Source organism: Callorhinus ursinus, unplaced genomic scaffold, assembly GCF_003265705.2.
Source record: "Callorhinus ursinus isolate GAN/ISIS: 27379988/994484 unplaced genomic scaffold, GSC_fseal_2.0 scaffold2, whole genome shotgun sequence".
NCBI classification, from domain to species: Eukaryota; Metazoa; Chordata; class Mammalia; order Carnivora; family Otariidae; genus Callorhinus; species Callorhinus ursinus.
The window spans coordinates 5,000,003-5,023,544 of record NW_027397064.1 but is presented as its reverse complement, the minus strand read 5'-3'; the positions used below and the strand labels follow the sequence as shown (position 1 = coordinate 5,023,544).

At 52.8% G+C, this 23,542-nt stretch overlaps 1 protein-coding gene across 4 annotated transcripts in view; it reads left to right on the top strand.

Moving 5' to 3' along the window:
* The first annotated feature begins 4,585 nt into the window (after window positions 1–4,585).
* MROH2A (maestro heat like repeat family member 2A) overlaps window positions 4,586–23,542 on the top strand; it is a 42,595-nt gene continuing 23,638 nt past the window's right edge. Inside the window, exons 1-19 of one of the 4 annotated variants that reach the window (XM_025888002.2) lie at window positions 4,586–4,758; window positions 5,740–5,829; window positions 6,083–6,264; window positions 9,259–9,390; window positions 9,611–9,773; window positions 11,441–11,539; window positions 12,010–12,161; window positions 12,659–12,802; window positions 14,095–14,187; window positions 14,450–14,528; window positions 14,667–14,780; window positions 16,335–16,411; window positions 17,364–17,483; window positions 17,782–17,892; window positions 18,644–18,791; window positions 19,618–19,658; window positions 20,314–20,455; window positions 20,713–20,765; window positions 21,216–21,323. In XM_025888002.2, coding sequence (XP_025743787.1) covers window positions 4,683–4,758; window positions 5,740–5,829; window positions 6,083–6,264; window positions 9,259–9,390; window positions 9,611–9,773; window positions 11,441–11,539; window positions 12,010–12,161; window positions 12,659–12,802; window positions 14,095–14,187; window positions 14,450–14,528; window positions 14,667–14,780; window positions 16,335–16,411; window positions 17,364–17,483; window positions 17,782–17,892; window positions 18,644–18,791; window positions 19,618–19,658; window positions 20,314–20,455; window positions 20,713–20,765; window positions 21,216–21,323 — 2,124 coding nt within the window. In that variant the 5' untranslated portion in view covers window positions 4,586–4,682. Of the gene's footprint in view, window positions 4,759–5,739; window positions 5,830–6,082; window positions 6,265–9,258; window positions 9,391–9,610; window positions 9,774–11,440; window positions 11,540–12,009; window positions 12,162–12,658; window positions 12,803–14,094; window positions 14,188–14,410; window positions 14,529–14,666; window positions 14,781–16,334; window positions 16,412–17,363; window positions 17,484–17,781; window positions 17,893–18,643; window positions 18,831–19,617; window positions 19,659–20,313; window positions 20,456–20,712; window positions 20,766–21,215; window positions 21,324–23,542 lie in introns of all 4 variants that reach the window. The other 3 variants (XM_073876933.1, XM_073876930.1, XM_073876926.1) reach the window with 3 other exon arrangements.

The window sequence follows — 23,542 nt, the reverse complement described above, 5'->3', positions numbered from 1 at the left end:
TGCTGATTACAAAAATGATACATGATTACAACAGAATTAGAAAAATATAGAGGTGCACACATACACACACAAGAAAATAAAAATCGGGTAATCATGTTCCCCAGAAATAACCACAGTTACTATTTTGGCAAATGTATATTCTTATAAAATACTGCAGCTACACCAAATATATCTAGCACTTTCTAACACTCTTTTTCACTTCACCCTACCAGGAATGCCCTTCCCACACTTTTCTATAACATTTAATTCATTTTTAGTGGCCAAGAAGTAATTATTGCTTGGATGTGGCAGGATTGATTTAACTAAGACTTCTGGGTGGATTCACTTTTAGTTTTCTTTGATAAAGGAGCCCTCCTTGAATAGTCCAATGGCTAGATCTTTGCACATCTTTGTGACTGTCTCCATCAACTCCATGGTTGTCTAAGCCTGGGTTCCCTTGAGGCAAGGATTCCAGGGCAAGTAGCTTATTTGGTAAGTGAAGGAAGCCCTGACATGGGAGTGGGGAGTGGGACCGGGAGTGAGGGCCTCCAAGAAGCTGCTCTCCTGTGGGCGGCTGGAGCTGAATCCCTCTGTTGATGCTGGGGGCCGATGTAAGACGCCAGACTTATCCCATCTTAGCGAGACGCCAAGTCTGAGCACCCGCCCTGTCCATGACCGGCTGCTCCCAGGTCCTGTTAATGTCCCTTCGCCTCCAGTCAGCCACGAGGGCAGGCAAGGGGACCCTAAAGGCCGGAAAGAGCCCCCGGGAGAGAAACTGAGGTGTGGCGTTGGAGGCGGGCCCTAACACAGAAGGACACAGGGATCTTGGGTCGGGCACCACAGCATTGCAACCCTGAGCGGATGGCTTGAGTTATTCCCAGACTGCGCACAGAGAGGTGCTCTCCGTGTGTGGGAGAGCCATTTCCTGCACCCTCTTTGGTGTAAAGTATTATCTTGAAGGAAAGTATCAGTTGGTAGATGGACAGTGGGATCTTGTTTTAAATTTTTTTAAAAGATTTATTTATTTGAGAGAGAGAGAGAGAGGGAGGAAGAGGGTGAGCTGAAGGAGGGGCAGAGAGAGAGGGAGAGAGAGAATTTCAAACAGACTCCCCACTGAGCACAGAGCACAAAGCCCAACATAGGGCTCGATCTCGTGACCCTGAGATCATGACCTGAGCCAAAACCAAGAGTCAGAAGCTTAATGGAGACTGAGCCACCCAGGCACCCTGCTGGGGTCTTGTTTTAAATGTGTTTCTATTACTATTATTACTTCAAAGGTTGTTGTTGTTGTTGTTGTTGTTTTTAAAGCTTCTGAGCCATTTGTGTTTCTTTTTTGGAGAATATCCTTCCCTGCCTTCCTATGGGGTGTATTACTCTGAGGCTTTGTTCAGAGAGTTTACTGCATTAATGAAAATATCCTTCCGACTTGTACTGTATTTTCTCCCCCTTGTTCTGTGCCTTTAATTTGGCTCACACTTTTTTGCGTGTTTGTGTGTTACAAGTGAAAGTTTTAAATGTGTAGGCTTCAAGCTGGAGCTGGGGTCACGTGGATAGCTAGTTTCTAGCTGACCCCAGCCCCATATATTCCTTCCCTTGGCTTCTTTTGGGAAGCTGTTCACGCCAGATCCCTCCCCACATCTTTGAGCCTTGCAGGGACTCATGGACTTCGTCCACCGTCCTCTAAGGCCCTTCTTGGTCCGTCCAGGGACCAGTTCCTGGGCTTACTGCCCCTGGTTCCCTGCCACCCCCATCTCTCCGGACCTGAGCTGCTCTGGCCTCCACCAGCTCGTACTCCTTCACACTTCTATTTTTCTGGCCCCTATGTCCTCTTGTTGGGATATCCTAAGCAAAAAAAGGGGGCCTCCTTATAAGGAGGCAGACTTCCTAAGGATGTGGGGCTCATGGCCAGGCCCCAGCGGTGCCGAGCGGAGCCTCTCTTGCCTGGCCCGGTCCCTGCACACTCTAGGGGCTGGCCCTGCTCTTCCTTCTCCTCTTGGCCTTGCCTGCTCCTCAGTCCCCAAGATCCCACAGGACCGCGGGGGACTGACCAGATTCTCTCTTACCCAGAGGGGAAGAATCCGATTGGTCCAGGTCAGGTGTCCACTCCCGGCCATCCGATCGGGAATGTTGAGGGAGGGATTGCACAGGGAAGACGTGGCCTCGGGGAGCCATAACTGACCCCAAGGGTCAGGAAAGAGGGAGCCCAGTGAGCTGGGGGAGACATTCCCAAATGTGTCCACTCCATACGTACGTTGTGTCCAGTTTTTCTACTTCCTGCCTTGGCAATTTCATGCATTTAAACCCACAGGTTTCTACAATTCAGTTTTTTCTTGTTTTCAAGGTAGTTCCTGTAGAAGGCGGGAAGCTCAGTTGAGTAACAGCACGTAAGAGTGACTGACTTCATGGATGGATTGTATGGGAGTCGAATACTATTGTCCTAATCTGAAGAAAAAAAAAAAAAAACCCTGAGAAGTATTTTTATTTCAGAAAACCAAGCAGAACCCACTTCTCTCTCCTTGACCCCATTGTCTCAGTGTCTTCTCTGGGTAGTGCGTTTCACTCTTGGCCATGGCTGACACATTCATTATGTATGCAACCACAAAATGGCCCCATACTCCACCCCTCCTGACAGCCGTCACGAGGCGGCTCTGCAGCTCTTCCCATCGAGAGGCGGGATCCATTTCCCCACTGCCTCGAGACCTGGCTGGCCTGGGACCTGTGTTTAGCTAGTAGCATGTGGTAGAGGGGCGGGTGCCATGTTCCTGCTCACTCTCGTGGAAGCCCACCTGCCTCTGTGAGAACAGCCTGGGCTAGCCCTGCTGTGGGACAGACATGTGTCCCAATCACCCTAGGCACTTCAACCAGTAGCTAGCCAACTGCCAGACCTGCCAAGCTGTGGGAGGCTGTCCTAGACCAGCCAGCCTTCACCCAGCCCACCAGCTGACTGCAGATGGAAGAGTGACTCCATGGCTGGATATGGCCCCGATCAACAGAACCACCCAGTTGACCCGTAGATTTATGAACAATGATAAATGGTTGTTTTCAGTTGTTAAGCTTTGAGGTGGTTTGTTACACAGCAATAGCTAACGGATACGTTCAGTCCTAGCTCTCAGTCCACAGTCTTTCATGCGTTGGGTCTTTCGACTGTCAGAGGACACAGGTGTCCTACCCACCTCTGTATCCACTGCTACCCGGAGAGCTATGTCAGCTGCACACAACAGGCAGGCAGCTAGGGTCTGCGGAATGGAATGGCACCCATGGCACTTGAGTGATCCCAAGTGAAGGAGAAGAGCAGGCCCAGAGGGGAGTGGAAGGCGGTAGGGCCGAGGTAGCTATGAAAGAGGGGCAGGGGATAACGGTCTTCTTGTGCCTGTTCCATATTGGTTAGTACGTCACCAAAGGGCAGAGAGAGGAACAGTGCAGGAATTTATGGGGAAGAAGGGTTTGGCACTATGCTGGGGAAGCTTGTTTTCCAAGCATCCGGCTTCAATGAAGTAGAGCTGGGCTAGGAAGGGTCACGAGCACCCTGGTATCAGAGGTGTCCAAGCTGAGGAACTTCCTCTCGGGAGGGAGAACAAACTTCGAGTGGGAATTTTAATAAAGCAGTCTTGGACCTAGGTGCTTCTGAGTCTTGTTCTGTTGCCCTGGAATGCACAGAAAGGTTTCCAAAGGCCAATATTTCATTGCTCAGACTCTTGATCTGGCCTGTCTCACAGCTACAACTGACAGGCGAATCCTTGGGCCCCACTTCGGGCTCAGGGAAACAGGGTCCCTACCTTCTCCCCTGTCCTTGAGATGCTTTATCTTCTAAGTATTCTGCCAGGGGAACCCCCTTCCCCATCCTGTAATTTGTCCAGGAGCCCTCTCTCACCCAGCCCACGCCAGCTGCCCCGACCACAGCTTCCCACCCTGAGGTCCTATGACCACATGTTGGAAGAGGTCACTGAGAAGACATGACTGCCAGTTGGCCTGTGAGCTGGGCCTGGGAAATTGGAGGCTCCCCATACCCTCTCCTGTCCTTGGAATGAAGGTTCTGCTTGCCTGCCCACTACCAGAGGCTGGTCCAAGGACACGGCCTTGAGGTGCTGATATGGTGTTGAGGTCATCTGGATGGTATACGTGACTGAACCCAATTAAGGCCTCTGTGTGAACTTTTAAGATGAGGTTGGCAGGTGCAGGGATCCATTGGTCTTGCTGCTGCCCAGGATGATCATTGCCTGTAAGTTCTCTTGCTTATTAAAGCTGCCCCCTACCAACCTGGAGTGGCCTCTCTTGGGTCTCTCCCTGCTCTCTGAGTACAAGGGGCCAGCTTCAGGTTTCACCCAGGAAGCCCCCGTGGAGCTTGCAAACCACCAGTGCATCCCCAGGGGACTTGGTAGTGAATCGCCCCCACTGCCCCCATGCCCCTTTCCCAAACAGGCCACCGTACTTCACCACACATGTGGGTAACAGAAACATTGAGTGACAACATAAGGTGAGGTTTTAATCACAGGGCCCTGTGCACTCCTCAAAGCCCTCACTTGATAAAGACTCAGGAAGGCAGTTAGATCTCAAAGTTCCAAGGGTCTGCGACCTAACGGTGATGATTCTAATGAAACCCTCCCACCCGACCAGGGGGCCCATTCCTCACCCGCATTACAACTGAGAAGCCAACTGTCCCACTTCTTCGACAACCCCTCCTGCTATTGTCCACATTACCATCGATGTGTATTAGGCAAAGAACGGGGCTTTTTCTTGTGGTATATTTTTGTTCCATCCAGGAAAGGACTCCAAGGAAAGGTCAGTATTTAGGTCCCAGAGTAGCTCTTTAAAGGATGCCCAGGAGGGAACGAGCACAGGACAGATCTGGGAGTGTTCAGCCCTCCATTTTGACATCTGTGTTGTTTGCCAACCCTTAAGAAGCTGCTGATGTTGCAAAAGCCCCTTGAGAGGAGCAATGAGGGCAGCTAAGGTGGATTTCTTGTTAATCATTAGTTTTCAGTATCGAGAGAAGAGAGAGGAAGAGCCCTTCTTAATGAAGTGTATTAGTTAGCTACTGCTGTGTAACAAATGAATTGACTTCATGCCTTAAAACAACACCCATCTATTATCACACAGTTTCTGTGGGTCAGGATTCTGGGTGGGTAGGGTCTCACAGGCTGCATTCAAGGTGTGAACAGAGCCGTGTCCTCTCTGGAGCTCGGTTCTCGTCCAAGCTTATGTGGTTGTTGGCAAAATCCAGTTCCTTGTGGTTGTAGGACTGGGGCCCTCACTTTCTTGCCACATGGCCCCTTCCACAGGCAGTTTGTGTCATTCGGTTTCCATTTCAATGTTAGTGTGAGAATCCCTCTCCAGTCTTGTATGAGATTGTGTGACCATGGGAGAGGCTTCCCATCACCTATGCCATGGTCCACTGCTTAGAACATGGGTCTAGGGCGCCTGGGTGGCTCAGTTGGTTGGGCGACTGCCTTCAGCTCAGGTCATGATCCTGGAGTCCCGGGATCGAGTCCCGCATCGGGCTCCCTGCTGCTCAGCAGGGAGTCTGCTTCTCCCTCTGACCCTCCCCCCTCTCATGTGCTCTCTCTCTCTCTCATTCTCGTTCTCTCAAATAAATAAATAAATAAATAAAATCTTTGGGGGAAAAAAAAAAGGACATGGGTCCAACCAAGTCACGGTTCTGCCCACACTCAAGGGGAGAGGGTCATACAGGGCATGACTCACTGGGGGTCATCTTAGGGTGTGTTGACGCACCAACTATTTTACAAATTTGGTCTCCTTTAGAGGAGGTTGAGGAAGAGATGACAGAAGCAGCCGCAGACTCAAATGAGGACCCGTCAGAGGAAATGGAGGACCTGGAACCTCTGGAACAAGGTAACAGGGGTGAGAAAGTCAGCCCCAACCCTGCATTCCTGCCTCCCTCCCCTACCCCCCGTCCTGGCCACCAACTCTCTGGGGGCAGGTCCCAGCCTCGGTCTCAGTGTCTCCTTCTGCACGGTGGACAGGGAGGCCCGGCTCAATCACGGGGCAGGTGGAGCTGAAGCTGTGCGGCATTGGGAAGGCCTGGGCACGGGAGCACCTCCCGTGACGGCCCTCTCAGTACCACACCTGTGCCACGTTGTCTCAGGTACTTTCCAACAAGTCACAAACCTCCTCAACATCATGGACAGCGGGCCAGCCAAGACGGACGCTGCCGGGGCAGGTCCTGACATGCGGAAGACACTGGCCTCGGTGATAATCACGGAGAAGGCCACCACAGAGCCCTCGGTGGTGATGAACGCTCTCATCCACTGCCTGCAGGTGCCGGAGGTAGGTCCTGCTCGCCCTCGGCTGCCCCTCTGAGCCCGGCCACCTGGGGACTGCTTGTGTGCCCAGTCACGGCTCAGTGCACGTTACTGACTATGGCAAGCATGGGGCCAGGTGCTGGGGCACAGAGATGGGCGAGACTGTGAAGTTCTTACTCGGAGGGCCGACGGGGGCCTGGGGCTTTCGTAATTTTTGAAAAGCTGCCTTATTCTGACACAGTGGATTTGGGAGCCATTGTCCTAGGGCGCGCGGACTTAGTTACAAGGTGTTGAGCAGGACTGAAGCAGGTGGACGCAGGGCAGCACAGACCCAACAGAGCTGGATACAGGGTCGACTTGGCCAGTGGGGAGACCAGCTGGAGTCGGGGCTGGGGTGGAGGGTGTTGGAGGGAGTGATGGGAAGTGTAATGGAAAATCACAGTGAGTCTTGTTAAGACAGGGCAGAGTTTGGATCAGAGCATCAGAATTCCCTGGAAAGCTTCTCAAAAACCCAGATGACTGGGCCCCGCCCTGAGACTTACCGATTCAGTAAGGTCTGTGGGGATGGCCCAAGAATCAGCATTTCTAACGCCTTCCCAGGTGATGCTGATGCTGCTGGTCTGGAGACCACACTTGGAGAGCTGCTGGATTTTAGACTATCCTGTAGCCTTTGGGGGTGGGAAGCACAAGAGTTCTTTGTAGGAGTTCTTGATTTTATGGGAAGATGTGTGCAGGCTGAGAGGAAGGTGGGCCAGAGTCTGGGAGCACAGGCAAAGGGTTTTTGTAACAGATTTATAAAATGCAGGTTTTCTTATTATGCTGATGTCAACACTCAGGAGGTGAGGGCAGGCCACACCATGCAGGACCCCAGGAGCCAGCATCAGGGTTGGCCAGGAGGCAGAGGGAGTGAGGAGAAAATGTGGACAAGGGTCTATATTGTGGTCTCTGTCGGGGAGGATGGGGCAATTTGAATAATTGAGTAATAATGGGCACGGGGCATGAGGACTGTCCAGGTCATCTGACATCTGGCTCCCAAGTGTGAGAATCTGATGGGGGAGGAAGTTGGGGTGCAGGCTCTGGATTGGTTGGTTTGCATTTGAAAAGCATGCTCTGGGCTGAGTTGTTTGCTCCCTGTGGTAATTGGCTCATCCTGGGAGGGGCTGTCTCCCGAGGATCAGCGAGGCCCCAAGATGTCGGGAAATATAAAAAAAATTTAAGCACAGGATTAATACCCAGGCCATAATCAGTGATAAGCGGCAATAAATAGACAATAAACAAGTAGGCATATTTTAAAAATGAACATGTTTCAAAGATTTGTTATTCATTAAATAGTGAAGGAACCGGCAACATATTAAAATCTGTTAAGATAAGCATTTTACTTACAGAGATTTATATACTCTACCCGGCAAAACTCATTTACGTTGCCATGTACAGGAACAATGTTTGTTGCTACGGAGGAAACATTTGCATTGATATCAGTTTCTTAAGACTGAGCTTCTGTCCCCATGGAGCCATAACCTAGCCTAGAGGATCACGGGAGATCAAGGACATGCTCTCCTTGAGGCCCCATAATCCGAGAGCGTCTGCAGACTCTGCAGGCGGCACCCAGACCTCCTCGGGTGCCTGTTTTATACTAGTTTCCAAGGCTTGGACAGTTTTTGTCTCGTGACCATAAATATTCTCCAGAGATTCCTCCTGATCACAGATAAGGCTGGTCTTGTACTTTACCTGACGGTTAACGTAGGTGCTACAGGAGTGTTAATTAAACATACAGACCTCCTTGTGTTCTCTTTGAAAATCTAGTGCATGCGTTCTCAACAGGGGTGATACTGTCCCAAAGTGGGTAAAATGGGTTCTGGGGTAGGAGGGGACATGAAGAAAACCTTAGTTTTTTTTATGTATAAAACACGGAGATGTATATAGCCCATAAACAGATACATAATATATTGTGGTGTTAAGGTTTCATGGTGGGGGAGGGGGAAATCAGGAAAAAATGTCTAAGAAGGATCTTTAGGGAGCAATTAAAAAAAAAAAAAGATAGAAGGACACTGGTCCAGGGCCAGGCAGTACTGCACAGCCGAGGCCCCACAGTTTTCTTCCTTCCAGCGGTTTTCATGAGGAATCTCTGATTGGAGTTTAGAATCGTTGGTTTTTTTGCTATGCCAAGACCAGGCAAACAAGGCCAAAACTCTCTGGAGCAGATTTCACTAGGAGAACATACACATTTGGGTGAATTCCTTTCTTCTTGAGGTGCCCACACTTTCCAAGGCCTCTGGGCTGTTGGGAAGTGACCGCCCTATCACCTGAGAGCAGAGGTCGCCTTCCCAGGGCTTTGCAGGCCATGGCCCACACTCATCCTTTAAAGAGCGGCTCATCATACCTGATTAAGTAAGAGTTATTCTCAAATGCGGATCTGCAGGCGTGGTCTGGGTTGTACCGTCTATTTGTCCAATTCTGTCCTAAACCAGGTTGTTTAAAATGGTGATAAGGCTATCTAGAAATCAAAGCAGAGTAAGAGGCACACTTCCTGACCTCGGGTCCTCCCACACCAGGGCGAAGGGCAGGGCAGTCTGCTTTCTTGGACTTTCAAGGGGGCCGGTGCTGGAGGGCACCTCTCTCCCAGAATCTCCACGTGTTCTGAGCCCCGTCCTACAGAGGTCTCATTACAGAGGCACGGTGGATCAAGTCATTGGCTATGGTTCATCCATTCAGATTCCAGCCCCTCTGAAAGGTCCAACCCTCTAATTGAAGGGTTGGTTCTCCAGGCAGCCAGCCCCCATCCTTAGAGGCTTTCCAAGTCACCCCATTAACATAACAAAGGACACTCTAGATTGCCCTCCTCACTTAGGAAACGCCAAGTTTTAGGAGGTCTGTGCCAGAAAGGGGACAAAGATCACATATACGTATCTTACAAATCACGGGTACATGGGAGGAGGGCCGGTGGAGGAAGATGATGGTGGACGGTGCGGGGCGCGGGGCGGGGTCCAGGATCTTGCCACTCGTCATACTTGTTTCCCAGATTTCTACCCAGCGCACAGTCAACATCTACAACATCCTCCAGGAGATCATCCAGCAGGAGGGGGAGCTGGAGGAGCAGGGAGTCCAGAGGCTGGTCACCATCGCCTCCAAGGAGATGAGGCAGACCCTGGAGGTAGGAGAGCCCTCCCCCCACCCCCTCAAACCCCCACCAACCCAGGGGCTGGGCCGCAGGCATGGCCTGGGATGCGCAAGGCCCTGGTCCAGTGACCTCAGGGGGCAAGAAGAGGCTGAGCCCAAGGAGCACACGGGGCCGGAGCAGGTGTGGGGCAGGAGGGTTTTCATGAAGGCCGAGCGGATGGTGGAGCCCCATGTCCCTCTCCCGTCCCCTGCAGGTGGAGGGCTACGTGAAGGCAGAGGTGGCCAGTGACACACTGGTGGCTCTGTCCCGAAACCACTTCAGCATGGTCATGTACGAGCTGCAGCACCACCTCAAGCCCCTCAACCTCACGGACGAATTTGTCATCATCACCTTGGCGAAGCTAGCCAACGGCAATGGTAGGTGCCCGCGGGTCCTCAGCCCTGTGTCCGGCCCCGAGGGCCTGCCCGGCGCCCCCTCCTGGTCTCTGCCTCTCTCTTCTCTGACCACCCCCCCTTCCTCTCTTTTCTACTTTTAAAATGATACGCATCACGTGCAAAGGCCCTGAGGCAGGAAAAGGCTTGGTTCCTCTGAGGAACTGAGGGGTTACCATGGTTGTAGTTAGGGTGGGGGAGATGGTGTAAAGAGGGGTTGGAGAGGGCACCTGGGTGGCTCAGTTGGTTAAGCGACTGCCTTCGGCTCAGGTCATGATCCTGGAGTCCCGGGATCGAGTCCCGCGTCGGGCTCCCTGCTCGGCGGGGAGTCTGCTTCTCCCTCTGACCCTCCCCCCGTCTCATGTGCTCTCTCTCTCTCATTCTCTCTCGCAAATAAATAAATAAAATAATAAAAAAAAAAAAAGAGGGGTTGGAGAGGCTGTCAGGGCCTCGGGGGCGGGGGGGGGGGAGGGCCCGTGTGGTGGTGTCTGGACTTTATTTGAGGGCCCTGAAAAGCTGTTGAGGGATTCAGAGCTACAGTTGCCTTGTGGAAGGTAGGTTCTGGGAAGACCATTCTAGCTGTTGTGTGGACAGAGAAGGGATAAGAGGTGTGTACCTGAGAGGCGCTGGTGGCTAGGGCTCGGGAGAATTTGGGGAGCGGTGGACAGAAGGGAGATACAAGGGAGACTCCAGTGGATGGGACTTGCTGATGACATGTGTGCTGAAGGTGAAGGAATAATTGGAAGTGGCCAAGGATGACTCCCAGTCTTCAGGTTTGAGCAGCTGGCTGTACGGTGCGTGCCCTGAGTTCACATGCATGTGGGACGTCTGATGAATGGGGACAGGGAGCCAGCGGGTGTGCGGATGCAGAACTCGAGGGCAAGGTGGGGGGCCTTCCTCACAGGGTCCTCAGCATGCAGGTGGTGCTCAAAGCGGCCCACGCCTGCGGAGTGGCGCAGAGAGAGGAGAGGCGAGGCCAGCACCCGCCGGGGAAGCCCAGCGCAGGGAGAGAGGTGACAGGGACTCGGGGACAGTGCTTGGCGTGGAGCCTGCGAGGCTAGTGACTCAGGAAGGGCCCAGGGGCGCGTGTGTCCCGTTTGGCACGGGCTCCGGTCGCACGGGGCCGGGTGGATGGAGAGAGACGGCAGAGAGACAGTGGGGCCGGGAGGACTAGCCACTCTGAGGGGGCAGCTGGAGGGACCGGGCCTGGGGGGGGGGTTCCGTCCCCCCCCCAGCCCCTCCTCACTCCCCCGCCCACCTCTCGGTTTCCTTCCTCTCTCTCTTCTGGTCCGTCTTCCTCACTGGCTGTCTCCTAGGTTCTTCCTTCATCCAAGGACATTTGTGGGACACCTAAAGAGCCGGGCGTGTACCCCCGTGAGCCACGCTGGGTCTCCCCTCCCCAACTTGCAGCTCTGCACACTCTTCCCTGCGGCTGTCTCTGCTTCTTCCACCTCCTTCTGTCTCCTTGTCCCTGGCTCCTTCCCCCGCCACTTGTTTCTAGCTCCTTTCTTTCCCAACACACTGACGTCCATGCTGTTTCCTGCGGCCCTGGCCATGCGCTCTGCCCGGTGGGGGCTGCAGGCGGCGGGCGGCGGGTTGTCCTCTCGCCTCGGCCCCGCTGACTCCCTGCCTCCTCTCGCCCCACTGCACAGTGTTTGAGTTCATGCCATACATGGGCATCACCTTGGCCACCATATTCACGATGCTGAGACTCGCCACTGAGGCCAAGATGCGCCAGGTGATCTGCAGCGGTACGTGTCCGGCCCGGTCACGGGAGGAGGGACTGCGGCGAACAGGTGGAGGGGTTCATTGAACAGGAGGTGGGTTGTTCATTTCTTCCCAAACATTGGCCGAATCGCCTGCGTCGCGTGGCCTCTGATTGCCTCTCGGGGAGGGGGCAGGGCACGGGTGGCGGCACCGCGGCGCGTGCTTTCGGGAGAATGCGGCTTCGCGGGAGCAAGTCGTCACTGTGACTCAGTTTAGCTGGCTCTAATTTCAAGCAGGACGGTGAGATTCACAGGACAGGAACCAGGGAAAATGGGTCTATGGTGGGCCTGCCCAAGTCAGGCCGAAGACAGGGTTTTCCTGGCTGGCTGAGGCCATCGGGGTCACCTGCTGGTTCCAGAAGTGTCGCGAGTGCACTCTGCTGGAGGAGGTGGTCTGGGGACACCTGGTCCCCCTCCTGCCCCTCTGGGCTCACTGCTTCCCCCCCACTCGGCAGCCATGGAGACCTTCTGTGAGACAGTGCAGTTTTACCTGAAGCATCTGGAGGACAGCGTGTACCCTGTGATGACCGAGGATCAGTTTGCCATGAAGTTGTTCCCCATGTACCGCTATTTTGTGACCGTGTGGCTGAGGAACCACAACCCTGAGGTGAGAAACACCTTTCTCGGGTGGGGAGGAAGGTCCCGTGGTCCCCCCAGGTCATGGCTCCCCAGCTGGTGTGGCCAGGAGGGCTGAGAGGCCACTGGGTCCAGCCTCATTCCCAGAACCCGGGAGAGAGACAGTGACCTGATAAACAGAGTTGCTGAACCGTGTGGGCCCTGGATCCTCAGGAGGCCGGCTTGAGAAAGGCCCCGGGATCGCTGGATGAGGGTCCCCGTTACAGCGCCTTTTACCTAGGGGAGCTATTTCCACGTCAACTCTGTGCTATGGGACTGTTTTGCAGATGAGGAAACTGAGGCGCTCAGAGAGGTTCTCCTAAGTGACAGAGCTGGGACTCGCAGGGACAGTCCGGCCTCATTGCCTGCCTGTGGGGTCTCGGGCGGGGGCCTCGACTACTTCCCAGGTCCCCTCTCTCACGCGTCCTTGACTCTCTGGATGGGGTGACATCACTGGGCCTTGCTGAGGGTCCTGGGCTCCTTGGGTAGGTGAAGCTGGGGGTCATCAAGTCCTTGAAGCCCATGCTGAACCTCCTCCTGCCCAACGATGACCTGCGGGATCAGTTGTACGACTACATCCCCCTGCTGCTGGCGGAGTACCGAGGCAACCTGGAGGCGCTCTTTATCACGCAGGTGAGAGGTTGCTGGGCGGCAGCCGGCCTGGAGGCTGGGTGTCACCCGGGGAGAAGTTGGGCCTGGTACCTGTGGGGTTTTTGCTGTTCCAGGCGGAAGGGATGAGATCCCTAAGGGTCTTGGAGGCCACGGTGAGGTTGTGTGTTAGTTTCCCGGGGCTGCCATAACAGAGAACCACAAAGCGGGTGGCCTAAAGTAACAGAAACGGATTCTCTCATAGTTCCAGGGGTCGAGGTGTTGGTGGGGCTGCGATCCTTCCATAGGCCCTGGGGAAGAATCCTTTCTTGCCTCTTCCAGCTTCTGGTGGCCACATCGTTCCAGTGTGATTGCCCCCCCTCCCTCACGTGGTCTCTTCTCTGTGTCTGCCTCTGTGTCCTCTCCTTTTCTTATAAGGACACCGGTTGCTGGACTTAAGGCCCACCTTAAATCCAGGATGGTCTCATGTGCGACCCCTAACTAATTACATCTGGAAAGCCTCATTTTCAGATAAGGCCATGTTCTGAGGTTCCAGGTGTACATGCATTTTAGGGGGACCCTTTAAGCCATGACAGCCCTTAACCCACATAAGATGGAGTCTTGGCAGTGTTCTGCATGGAGGCGTGACGCAGGCTGAATGTATTGTAAGGGGATCACTCATCTGCAGACGAGGCGTGCTCCTCAACTCTAAAAGCAAGGAGCAGAAATTAATGTGGTAGATCTAAGGGGCCGCCTGTAGATCACTCTGACAAAAGAATGGGATTCATCTCCAGGTGGATAGAAGAGAAAGGGGAAGAGGGCCTTGAATGCCACGCTCAGTGGCCTCACACAGCACTTTGCAAGCTTTACTGTGTGTAGGCATTCCCGGGAGGCTGGCTGAAATGGAGGGTTGCATTCAGCAGGTCTGAAGCAGGGACGGAGAGGCTGCTTTTTTTTTTTTTTTTCTTTCTTTCTTTCTTTCTTTCTTTTTTTCTTTCTTTTTTTTTTTCTTTCTTTTGAGAAAAAGAGAGGAAGGGGGAAGCACATGGGAGGGGGGAGGGTCAGAGGGAGAAGCAGACTCCCCGCTGAGCAGGGAGCCCGATGTGGGACTCGATGCCGGGACTCCATCCAGGGACTCCAGGATCATGACCTGAGCTGAAGGCAGTCGCTTAACTGACTGAGCCACGCAGGTGCCCTGAGAGGCTGCATTTCTAACTAGCTCCCGGGGGATGCTGATACCACCGGCTGATGGGCCACGCTGAGTAGCAAGAGTCTAGAGTTAAACTGACCCTGAATCGGCAGAAGGTCATCTGCAATCATCCGCCTCTCCATTGTAGGTCTTGAGGCAGATCCTGGAAATGTCGGTCACCACCAACACTCCGGTCCCCCAAATGCAGCTTCACACCATTTTCACAGAACTCCACACCCAGGTGAGGCCAGCAAGCTTGGCTGAGAACCGGCGTTCTCAGGGTGGATCAGTGGGAAGTGGGTTGCAGCAGGTGGTGTGGCCGACCAGGGGAAAGGGTGTGATGGTGGTGGAGCGCCCGTCTCGCCCATCTGGCTCCTGTATCCCACGGGGGTGCGAGGCGGTGGTGCGCACGTGGCTCTGGCACGACGGCGCTGGGCCGCCCCTGCACGTGCGTCCCCCTCCAGGTGCGATCTCCCCACCCTCCCTGCACGCCCGCTCCCCAGGTGTGTGCCAGGGCTCCTGCCCACCAGCGGTACAGCAGCCAAAACCTGACGGAGATCATACACTGCTTCATAGCCCTTGGTGAGCGCCCCCCCCTGCCCCCCAGGTCCACTGTGAGCCTACGGGAGCCCCAGCCCCTGTGAGGCCTGGGCCCAGGGCTGCCTTTTCTGGCTCATTCTGGCTCCGAGGGCATGAGTAAAGCTGTCCTTCCTCCTGCAGCCCGGTCCTACCCCAAGGAGCTGATGAAGTTCTTCCTCAGTCAGATGGAGATGAGCAAGGAGGCCATCCGCGTGGGGACCCTGACACTGATTAGGGCAGTGGTGAGCGCAGATGGTGAGCAAGAGCGGGAAGCCAGGCGGGAGGCCGGGGAGGCAGGTCTCACCCAATCTGGGCCTTCATCATTTCCTCTTTTATAGACACGACTGGGTGGACCAAGGTTGCTTCATATTTTCTGCCCTTGAACCTAACCAGCACTGTGACCCCCATGACCCGCACCCTCAACCTTCCCCTCAAACTCTGAATCCCAGCTTCCACCTGAGTCTGAATTTCAGACTGTTAACCTGAATCCTAGAACTACCCCCCAAATGTGAAATCAAAGGCCTTAAATAAGGCCTAGTTATATCGTGTAGGTGTAGTCCTAAAGCCCCACTGTCCCAATGCCCAAACGTAGTCAAAACTCCTGATTCTAAATCCCTAAGCCCAAACTCTGAACCTGGCCTTGCCATCAAAAGGGAAATCCCGTCCTCAATGATGACACCAGCTCAGACAGCACCTTTGTGTGAAATTGGAACAAGGCACCCCTTGCTGGCAGCATGTGGCCCTGCAAGTACATGATTTGTTTAGAAGAGCATGGGCCACCCAGTTGAAAACTGGGTGCCCTTGTGCAGTACGCAGACTGGGCAACTGTATATAAAGCACATTCTACTGACAGTAAAGTCTTCTCTGAAAAAACCCGCAAATTTAAGCAACAATGAGACCATTTTTATGTGTCTGACAGACAGAGGTGATAATGACTAGTGTTGGCCTAGCCATTTTTCTTTAAGAGGCTTGATAGTAAAAATATTTTTGGCTTTACAGGCCATATGATCTCTGTGACAGTTACTCAAGTGTGCAAAAGCAATCATACACTGCAGAGTGTGGCTGTGTTCTAATAAAACTTTATTTACAAAAACAGGCTTAGGGCTGGTTTTAGTCTGCGGGTTATATTTTGCTAATCCCTGTGCTAGAATAATTAGAAACTAGTTTCTTGCACTTTATTGACAAGGGTGTAGATTGATAAAGCGTTCTGAGTGCTCAGTTGCATAGGGACCGAAACTTGGGCTCAACCATCTAACTTTCTGACCATTGTCCAAAGGAACTCATTGCCCAAAGGTAACTGGACAGCAATGTTCATTAGCACGTTGTGCATAAAAGCAACACATTAGAAGCAACCTAACTGTTTTTCTATAGGGAATTTCTGGAACAAATGATAGTTTATCCACAGAGTAGAATATGACTCAACCATAAAGGGCGTAGTCAATTTATGCTTTTTCCGTGGACAAGATGCCCTCTCTATATTAAGTGCCCCAGCATGGTATGGGGCAGTGTATGCAGCATGACCTTGGTTACTTGCAAGAAATCTATAAATGAGCTTAGGGACGCACCTGAACTGTCGAGTGGTTTTTATTTTAACCTTGCAGTGAGCATATACTATTTTTATTTTATCTTTATTATTTATTTATTTATTTGGATGGATTTTATTCAGAAAATAATTTTTGAATAATTTTCTAACTTCTTAGGGAAAAAAAGGATGACAATGTGTTTTCTTACTGCTTACATCAAAATACATTCAATTTGGAGAAGATTTTAATGTAAGCCCTCTTACAGAGGCCGGTTTTCCTCTTTTAGAGCCCAGAATGAATATCAGGACCATCTGCCTGGCCATCCGGGTCGTCAAGAATACCCTCTGTGACACCCGCTTCAAGGTAACAGGGCAGAGACCTGGAAGGGGTTGGTGTTCAGGGCACTCTGCGGGGGGAGCAGAGGGAAGTCCTGCAGGTGGCCCTCATTCTTCTCCCGCTCTGTGGGTGGGGGCTGCCTGCCGAAGGCTCTTTGCTGGAAAACCTAGCTTCCTGGCCAGCACTGAGTAGGGCTGGAGGGGAGAGGCTCCCCGGAGTTGTGGTCCTGCTCCTGAGACACCTGCTCTTGTCAAGGACCTGGAGTTTCCCAATGAAGGGTCTCGGACACTGTCCTGGACAGAGGAGAGGCTGAGTGAATCCAGCTTCATCCAGAGCCATGTGGCTGCCTCAGGGTTTTATATAAAACCTTTCCTGTGTTTGAAAAAAGCAACTGAGGAATACACCCTGTACCCTTCAAATAAAAGCTAAAAAAAAAAAAAACCCCACAGTCCAGGCTCCACTGGAGCCACGACCACCTTGGAATGTAGCTTCAGGTCTGGCCCGCAGGCCCTGGAGGCCGCGGCACGGCCTCTGGGGAAGGGAGGTCCAGGAGGGCGAGGGTCTGCACAAATGGGAGGGGACATGAGGTGGGGCGGGGGAGGGATTTGGGCTGGAGATTTAAAGCAGAGCTCTTCTCAAAATGTGGAGGCTGTCAAGGGAAGACAAACCCCCCACGTAGCAAGCCTGAGCCCAGGATAAGAGTCAGCCTGTCCCTCTGCCTGAGGATGGAGCAGCCTGTCTAGAAGGCAGTGTGCTCTAGGCTCAGACAAGGCTCCTGGGTGGCCATGCTGCACACGGGGAGTCCCTGGGTGGGGCAGGGGGTGGTGGACGGAGTGGGCAGTAGCCCCCAAGGCCCCTTCCCACCCGGAGCACCCCCAATTCCTAGCTGTCTCATGGGACAGGATTGGGTGTTAGGTGCCAAGCCCTCCACCCTGGAGCCCACCCCAGTTCCCGCTTGTCCGCCGCCCTGTCCCCTCAGGTGAGGGTGGCTACTCTCCGCGTCATCGGCCAGTTGGCTCTGTCCGGTTACCAGGACAGAATCAAAGGCTGGGGCCTGAAGTACGTGTCGGTGCAGCTGACTCTATCCACCTACAAACTGGTGAGTGGCCCTGATGGGAAGCCCAGGGTGCGGCTGGTCTGTGCAAGTGGTTTCCAGAGCGTTGAGGAAGGAGTCTGCCTGCGGCACCTGTGCTATAGATCCCGCACGAATCTGCCTTCATGACACCAGCGCCCGGGCACACGGCAGCTGTAGGTAGGGGTGTGTGCAGGCCGTCCAGAAAACTCTGGAGACCCAGTATCCGGGCATGGAGCCTCACGGGGGTGAGGAGACCACACCCAAGACTGCAGCAAGCCCCGGCCGGCACACGAGCCGGGACCCCCTCGATTCTGGCTTTCAGACAAATCACCGAGAGAGCTTTTATCAGAGGGACCTGGAGGAGAAGATGGTCCACAAAGTCACCATGGACACCGTGAAGATCATAACCTCTTCCGTCAGTGGGATGACCAACGTGAGTGTGCCCCCCGCCCCCTGGGCCGGGCCCCTGCAGCTGACGGCTTGACTTGTGTGCGCCCTTCCCCGGGCTCAGAAGGGAACGGTGCATGCCCAGAATTCCACGCTGTTGCTTCTCCCATTCCCACTGTCGGAGATGCCTGGAGGGGTCCCCGATCTTCCCACTGCCTGAGCTATTGTTCTTGAAGATCCGGTTCCAGAGCTGGGTCCTTGATGGGAACTTAGTCCCCCAGAGGCTGAGGCGGTGCCTGGCACACTGACTTATAACCAGTAATGTGTCGATTACCTTAAAGCCCCTTCAGTCCAGGTGCCTGTGTGTGTGTGTGTGTGTGTGTGTAGAGATGATTTTAACGGATTAATTCCACAAGCATCCAGTGAGTTCCTACCATGTGAAGACATGAAGGCATATGCTAGAAGTGCTCAGTATAACCCTAAGGAGGTCACAGGCGGAAGGGGAAACGGATGTGCCAACTTTTCATTGCAATACAGTGTGACATAGCGAAGAAAAGTAGAAAAAATTTACCGTGATAGCACAACGAAGGGATCACTGTCCATTAAGTGAGGCCTTGGGCTGGATGCTCCCTGTCCGGGGGGCAGTTTACCTTATTAGCAGAGGTACTGAGAAGAATCATGGGAGCCGCCAGTTGTCCAGCAGCTGCTTAGGGCAGGTGGGCTGTGCGGCAAGCGTGACGGATCTCCTACACGGCCGTAGATGCCCCAGGTAATGCTGCCCTCTCCCCCCGACCCAGGAGTTTTGGGTGAGGCTCCTGTGCTACATCATGGAGACGGATTACACAGAGGCCTTGACCCCCATCTGCATCAGCCTCACAAACCTGGCGGAACGCCAGGTCCACGCCGAGGACGTGGAGGCCGGCATGGCCCACAAAAGCAGGCACGGTGGGCAGCATCCTGGCACTAGCCGGTGGGACTGGGCAGGTGGGCTGCTCTGTGTCCTGGGAAGCTTCCCTTCTGCATTTTTCAGGAAGCGGCCGGGAGTCCCAGCCAGCCAGGCCAAAGGCCCACCCTTACCGTGTCTGAGGAGGTGTTAAAATTGGGCAAACTTCCTTTGGCAGTTCGTTCCCCATGTCCCTTCCTCCCGCACCCTGTCCCAGGACCCCTCCCTGTGGAGGTGCAGCCTTTCTCCATGTGTGGCTTGTCTGGGTCTCTGTGAGCCAGCGGGTCCCATCCGAGTCCTCTGCAAACTATCATACTGTGCTCCCCCCTCCCCCTGGCCCCCGATTCAGTGCTGTCAACAGCAGACGTTCAAAAAAGTGACTGTCACCACTTAACGGTGGGGTGACACTGCTCTTCCAAGGCGGCTGTTCTCATGGGCCTGGAGCTTGGCTGGATGGGTGTCGCCGGCGGTGGGTGTGATTTTGGGAGCCCTGTAGGACCCAGGGATGGCAAGTGGTGGTGGTGGGGGTCTTCTTCATGACCTCACCTGGACTCTGGGCTCGGCCACCCCCTTGACATCTTCTAAGCCCTAACCCAAAACATTATTCTCCCCTCTTCCAAGGATAAACCAATTAAAATGTTGTTCCTTATGGACAGATCACTGGTCCCTCCTGTGCCAATCCATTCTTGTTCTGGGGGCAATGGGATGATGTTGGGGAAGTAACTTCCAGGGCAGCACCATTCTTGGGCTCAGGGGCATGGGGGCACGGGGGCATGTCCTGGTATGAACCTGGCGACTGGAGCAGGTTCGCATCTCCTTCTTCCTTAGTGGACCTGCCTGCACCCCAGAAACTGTTGGCCCGTCTCCTGGTGAGTGACTCACCCAGGCCTGACTGAGACCATGGCCTGTGGCCCCTCTCCCTTTGGTTCCTAATTCCCAAAGCCTCCAGAGGGAGGAGGGAGCTAGACACTTGGTAGGACAGATCTTTCTGGGTCCCTCTCATTCCTCTTGGGTAGACGGGGCAGGGGCAGTGTGCTCGGATGCCCAGGGACCTGGTGAGGACATGCTCCCGGATTCCTCTGCTCAGCCTTCGAGCAGGCCCGAAGCATCCCCAGGACACCGTCAATGGCCTGCCGGCCCCCGGGACTCCTGTACCTACGCCTTCTCCTCCTTTTTTTTTTTTTTTAGAGAGAGAGAGAGAGGGGAGGGGAGAGGGGCAAAGGAAGAAGGAGAGAGAAAATCCCAAGCAGGCTCCATGCCCAGCACAGAGCTCGACATGGGGCTCGATCTCATGACCCTGAGATCATGACCTGCCAAAATTAAGAGTGAGATGCTTAACCGACTGAACCGCCCAGGCACCCCGGTTCTCCTCCTTATGTTGACTGTGGGCGTGAATCCACACTCCATGGAAGCCTGGGTGGGGAGAAAGCCTACTACCTTACCCCTCTTCTTCTTTCTGGGAACAAAATGCCTGGCACTGCCCAGCCTGGGGCAGGGCCCCACCGGAGGCTTGGTGTTCCCCAGGTGCTGATGTCATCCCCCTACAAGGGGGAGGGCCGTGGGATAGCCATGCTCAACCTCCTGAGGACCCTGAGCCAGAGCATTGCACCCTCCATGGCTGACATGTGGGAGCTGGAGATCCCACTGCTGGTCAAGTACCTGGAAGGTGAGGCATCCGGGGCACCAACCCCAAGTCAGCTCCCCTCTCAGTGCGCATGCTGGAGTACGAATCACACGGCTTGAATAATAGGAACCAAAGCTCAAGGTGGACCAGTATGGCCTACTTAGGTCCTTGGGGAAGTGGGGAGGGAAATGCAGCATGTGCTGAGCCCATCCACGGAGGGCTTCGCATGCCTGACAGAGGAGGTTGATCCAGAGGGGAGCAGCAGAAGAAAGCAGCATGTGTGCACCTTCTTTCTGCAGAGCATACTGAGTTTACTTGGAATCAGAAGGCCTGGGAGGACAAGCTGATTCAGGTAAGGACGTGATCCAGCTTGCTGAGGTTGGGTTGGGAGAAAGGGGAGGGGTGCATGGGAAGAGCCTTGGTGGCGTTGGCACGTGGAGAGCTTAGGAGTCCCTAAAGGACACCTCTTCCGTCACAGAAGACTTAGGGAGTACCAAGCATGTCCACAGCTGTATCCATCAGCAGGAGAGAACAGAGAGCCTTCTATCCTGGGGGACCAAGTGTTCAAGAAAGCAGCACAGGGGTGACCCTTCTCCCTCCAGCCCCAAAACCACAGCTGTTCGCCAGGCCCACAGACTGTTAGCAGTGGGTTGGGGTTCGACAGGTCGAGCAATCTAGAGATTGGGGAAGGGGGTTGGAGAGGGTGAGTCACTGCTCAGTGTCACACAGCACTCCTGGAGCCTGGGAGAGAACAGGACTGGGGGCCTCTGGCGCCGCCCACCGACATCTTCTGTCTCCTCAGTTTCTGAGAAACTCCCTTAAGAAGACCCGAGGTTCCAACTGGAGCTTGCGTCTGAGCAAAGAGCTGAACAACCAGATCGAAAGCTTCGACAGCCCCTCCCTGGAGAAGGTTTGTGCTCACAGCGTCAGGGCAGTTCAGATGGGGAGGGGACTTCAGGGCTGGTGGAATGGAGGCTCACGTTGTGTGTGAGACCAGCTGTACCTGTGGCTGTCTACAGGGTCCTGGGAGGAGAGGTGGGTGGTTTCTGCCAGTGGGTTTTCGTGTCTTGTTCTGTTTTGTTTTTCCTCTAAGAACCTGCTTTGTGGAAGCTGGCGGGGGGCGGGGGGGTGTCTTCTCCAGTCTTCCTGATCTTCTCACTTCACTCTCCACCTGAAGTGGTCTCCTGGCAGAGTCCAACAGGCAAGGATCAAGATGTCTGAACAGGTTTTGGCAGTGAAAATGATGAGGATGACACTGAACCACAGAAGCCTAAAGCGGTTGCTGAGTTCTAGCTCGGCAGTGAAGTTGATGAGGCTGGGAGGGGCAAAGAAAGAGTAGGCAGGCTGAGGTTTGGAGCATGACTTTCAACTGTCCCCACCTCACTGGCAGATTGTTGGGTGTCGTTGTGTACACCTGACCCATCCAGCTACTGGCTCATGATCACGTGTGTGTATTTCGTTGTAAAAAGGTCTTTATAAAACTTCGAACGTTGTTGAAATCAGGGAAGGTCTCAGTTAACGGAAGGGATCCCATGTTCACAGGTTGGAAGATGATATGGTCAGGATGGCACACTCCCCAAATCTCTCTACAGATTCATTGTGACCCCTGTCATAAACCCTAGCTGGCATTTCTTTTTTGTTTTGTTTTGTTTTGTTTTTTTAGAGACTGACAAGCTGATCCTAAGTTCATGTGGGAATACAAGGGGCCCAGAACAGACAACGTAATTATGATTAAGAGAAAGGCCAGAGTTGGAGGACCCAAACTTTGCAATTTCAAGACTTTTTACTACAGTAAACAAGACAGTGTAGTACTGGCATAAGGATGGGCAGACAGGTTGATGTAACAGAAAATCAAGAATGCAGAAATAAACCTCACACTTGCTGTCAGCTAATTTTGGGCAAAATCTTCTTGGATATGACACCAAAAGCTCTAGTGAGGAAAGAAAAAAAATAGATAACTCGGACATCATCACACTAAAAACTCTCATGTTGAAAATCAAACCATCAAGAAAGTGAAAAGACAACCCCCAGAATGAGAGAAAATATTTACAAATTAAGTCCTTGGTAAGGGACTTGTATCTATAATATATAAAGAGCTCTCCTCACTCAATAACAAAAAGATAAGCCCAGTTAAGAAACGGGCAAACTATATGAATAGACATTTCTTCAAAGAAGGTACGTACATGGTGAATAAGCACATGAAAAAAAAGTGTTCAAAATTATCACCATTAGGGAAAACACAAATCAGAGCCACAAGGACATACCACCTCACACCCACTAGGATGGCTGTAATAAAGAAGACATAATAACAGGTGTTGGTAAGAATGTGGAGAAATTTGAACACTCATATACTGCTGGTGTGAATGGAAAACCAGTTCCTTGAAGTATTAAATACAGAGTTACCATATGACCCAGGAATTCTGCTCGGAGTTGTATATGCCCAGGGGAAATGGAAACATAAATATTCACAGTAGTGTTATTCATAAAGCCAAAAAACAGAAGCAACCCAAATGCCCACCAATGGATGAAAAGATAAACAAAACGTGGTCTATCCGTACAATGGCATATTATTCATTAAAAGGAACAAAGTACTGATTAATGGTACAGAAAGGATGACCCTTGAAGACACTATGCTAAGTGACAGAAGCCAGACACAAAGGAATGCAAACCACCACATATTATATGGTTCTGTTTACTTGAAATGTCCAGAATAGGCATCTTTTTAGAGACAGAAAGTAGATTAGTGGTTGCCAGAGGCTGCAGGAAATGTGCAGTGACTGCCAACAGGAGTCTCGGTGGGGGCTGGTGTGATAAAAGTGTTCTAAGTTTAGATTGTGCTGATGGTTGCACAACTCTGTGAATAGACCATTGAATCTGTTAACCTTAAATGGGTTAATTTTATGGTATGTGAATTATATCTCAATGAGATGTCTAAGAAAAGGTATTTACAGGTCTCAACCAAAAACTGTGTTTGTTCAAATAGATAGTCTTTATAGGTGAGCATGTAAAATAACAAAAAGCAAGGATATCTTACAGACAATCTTCTATAGCTAAACATAAATTTGTAGGTTTAAGATTTTATCCAATATCAATTTAAGGACAGATGTCCGTTTGGAAGAAAGTTGTATA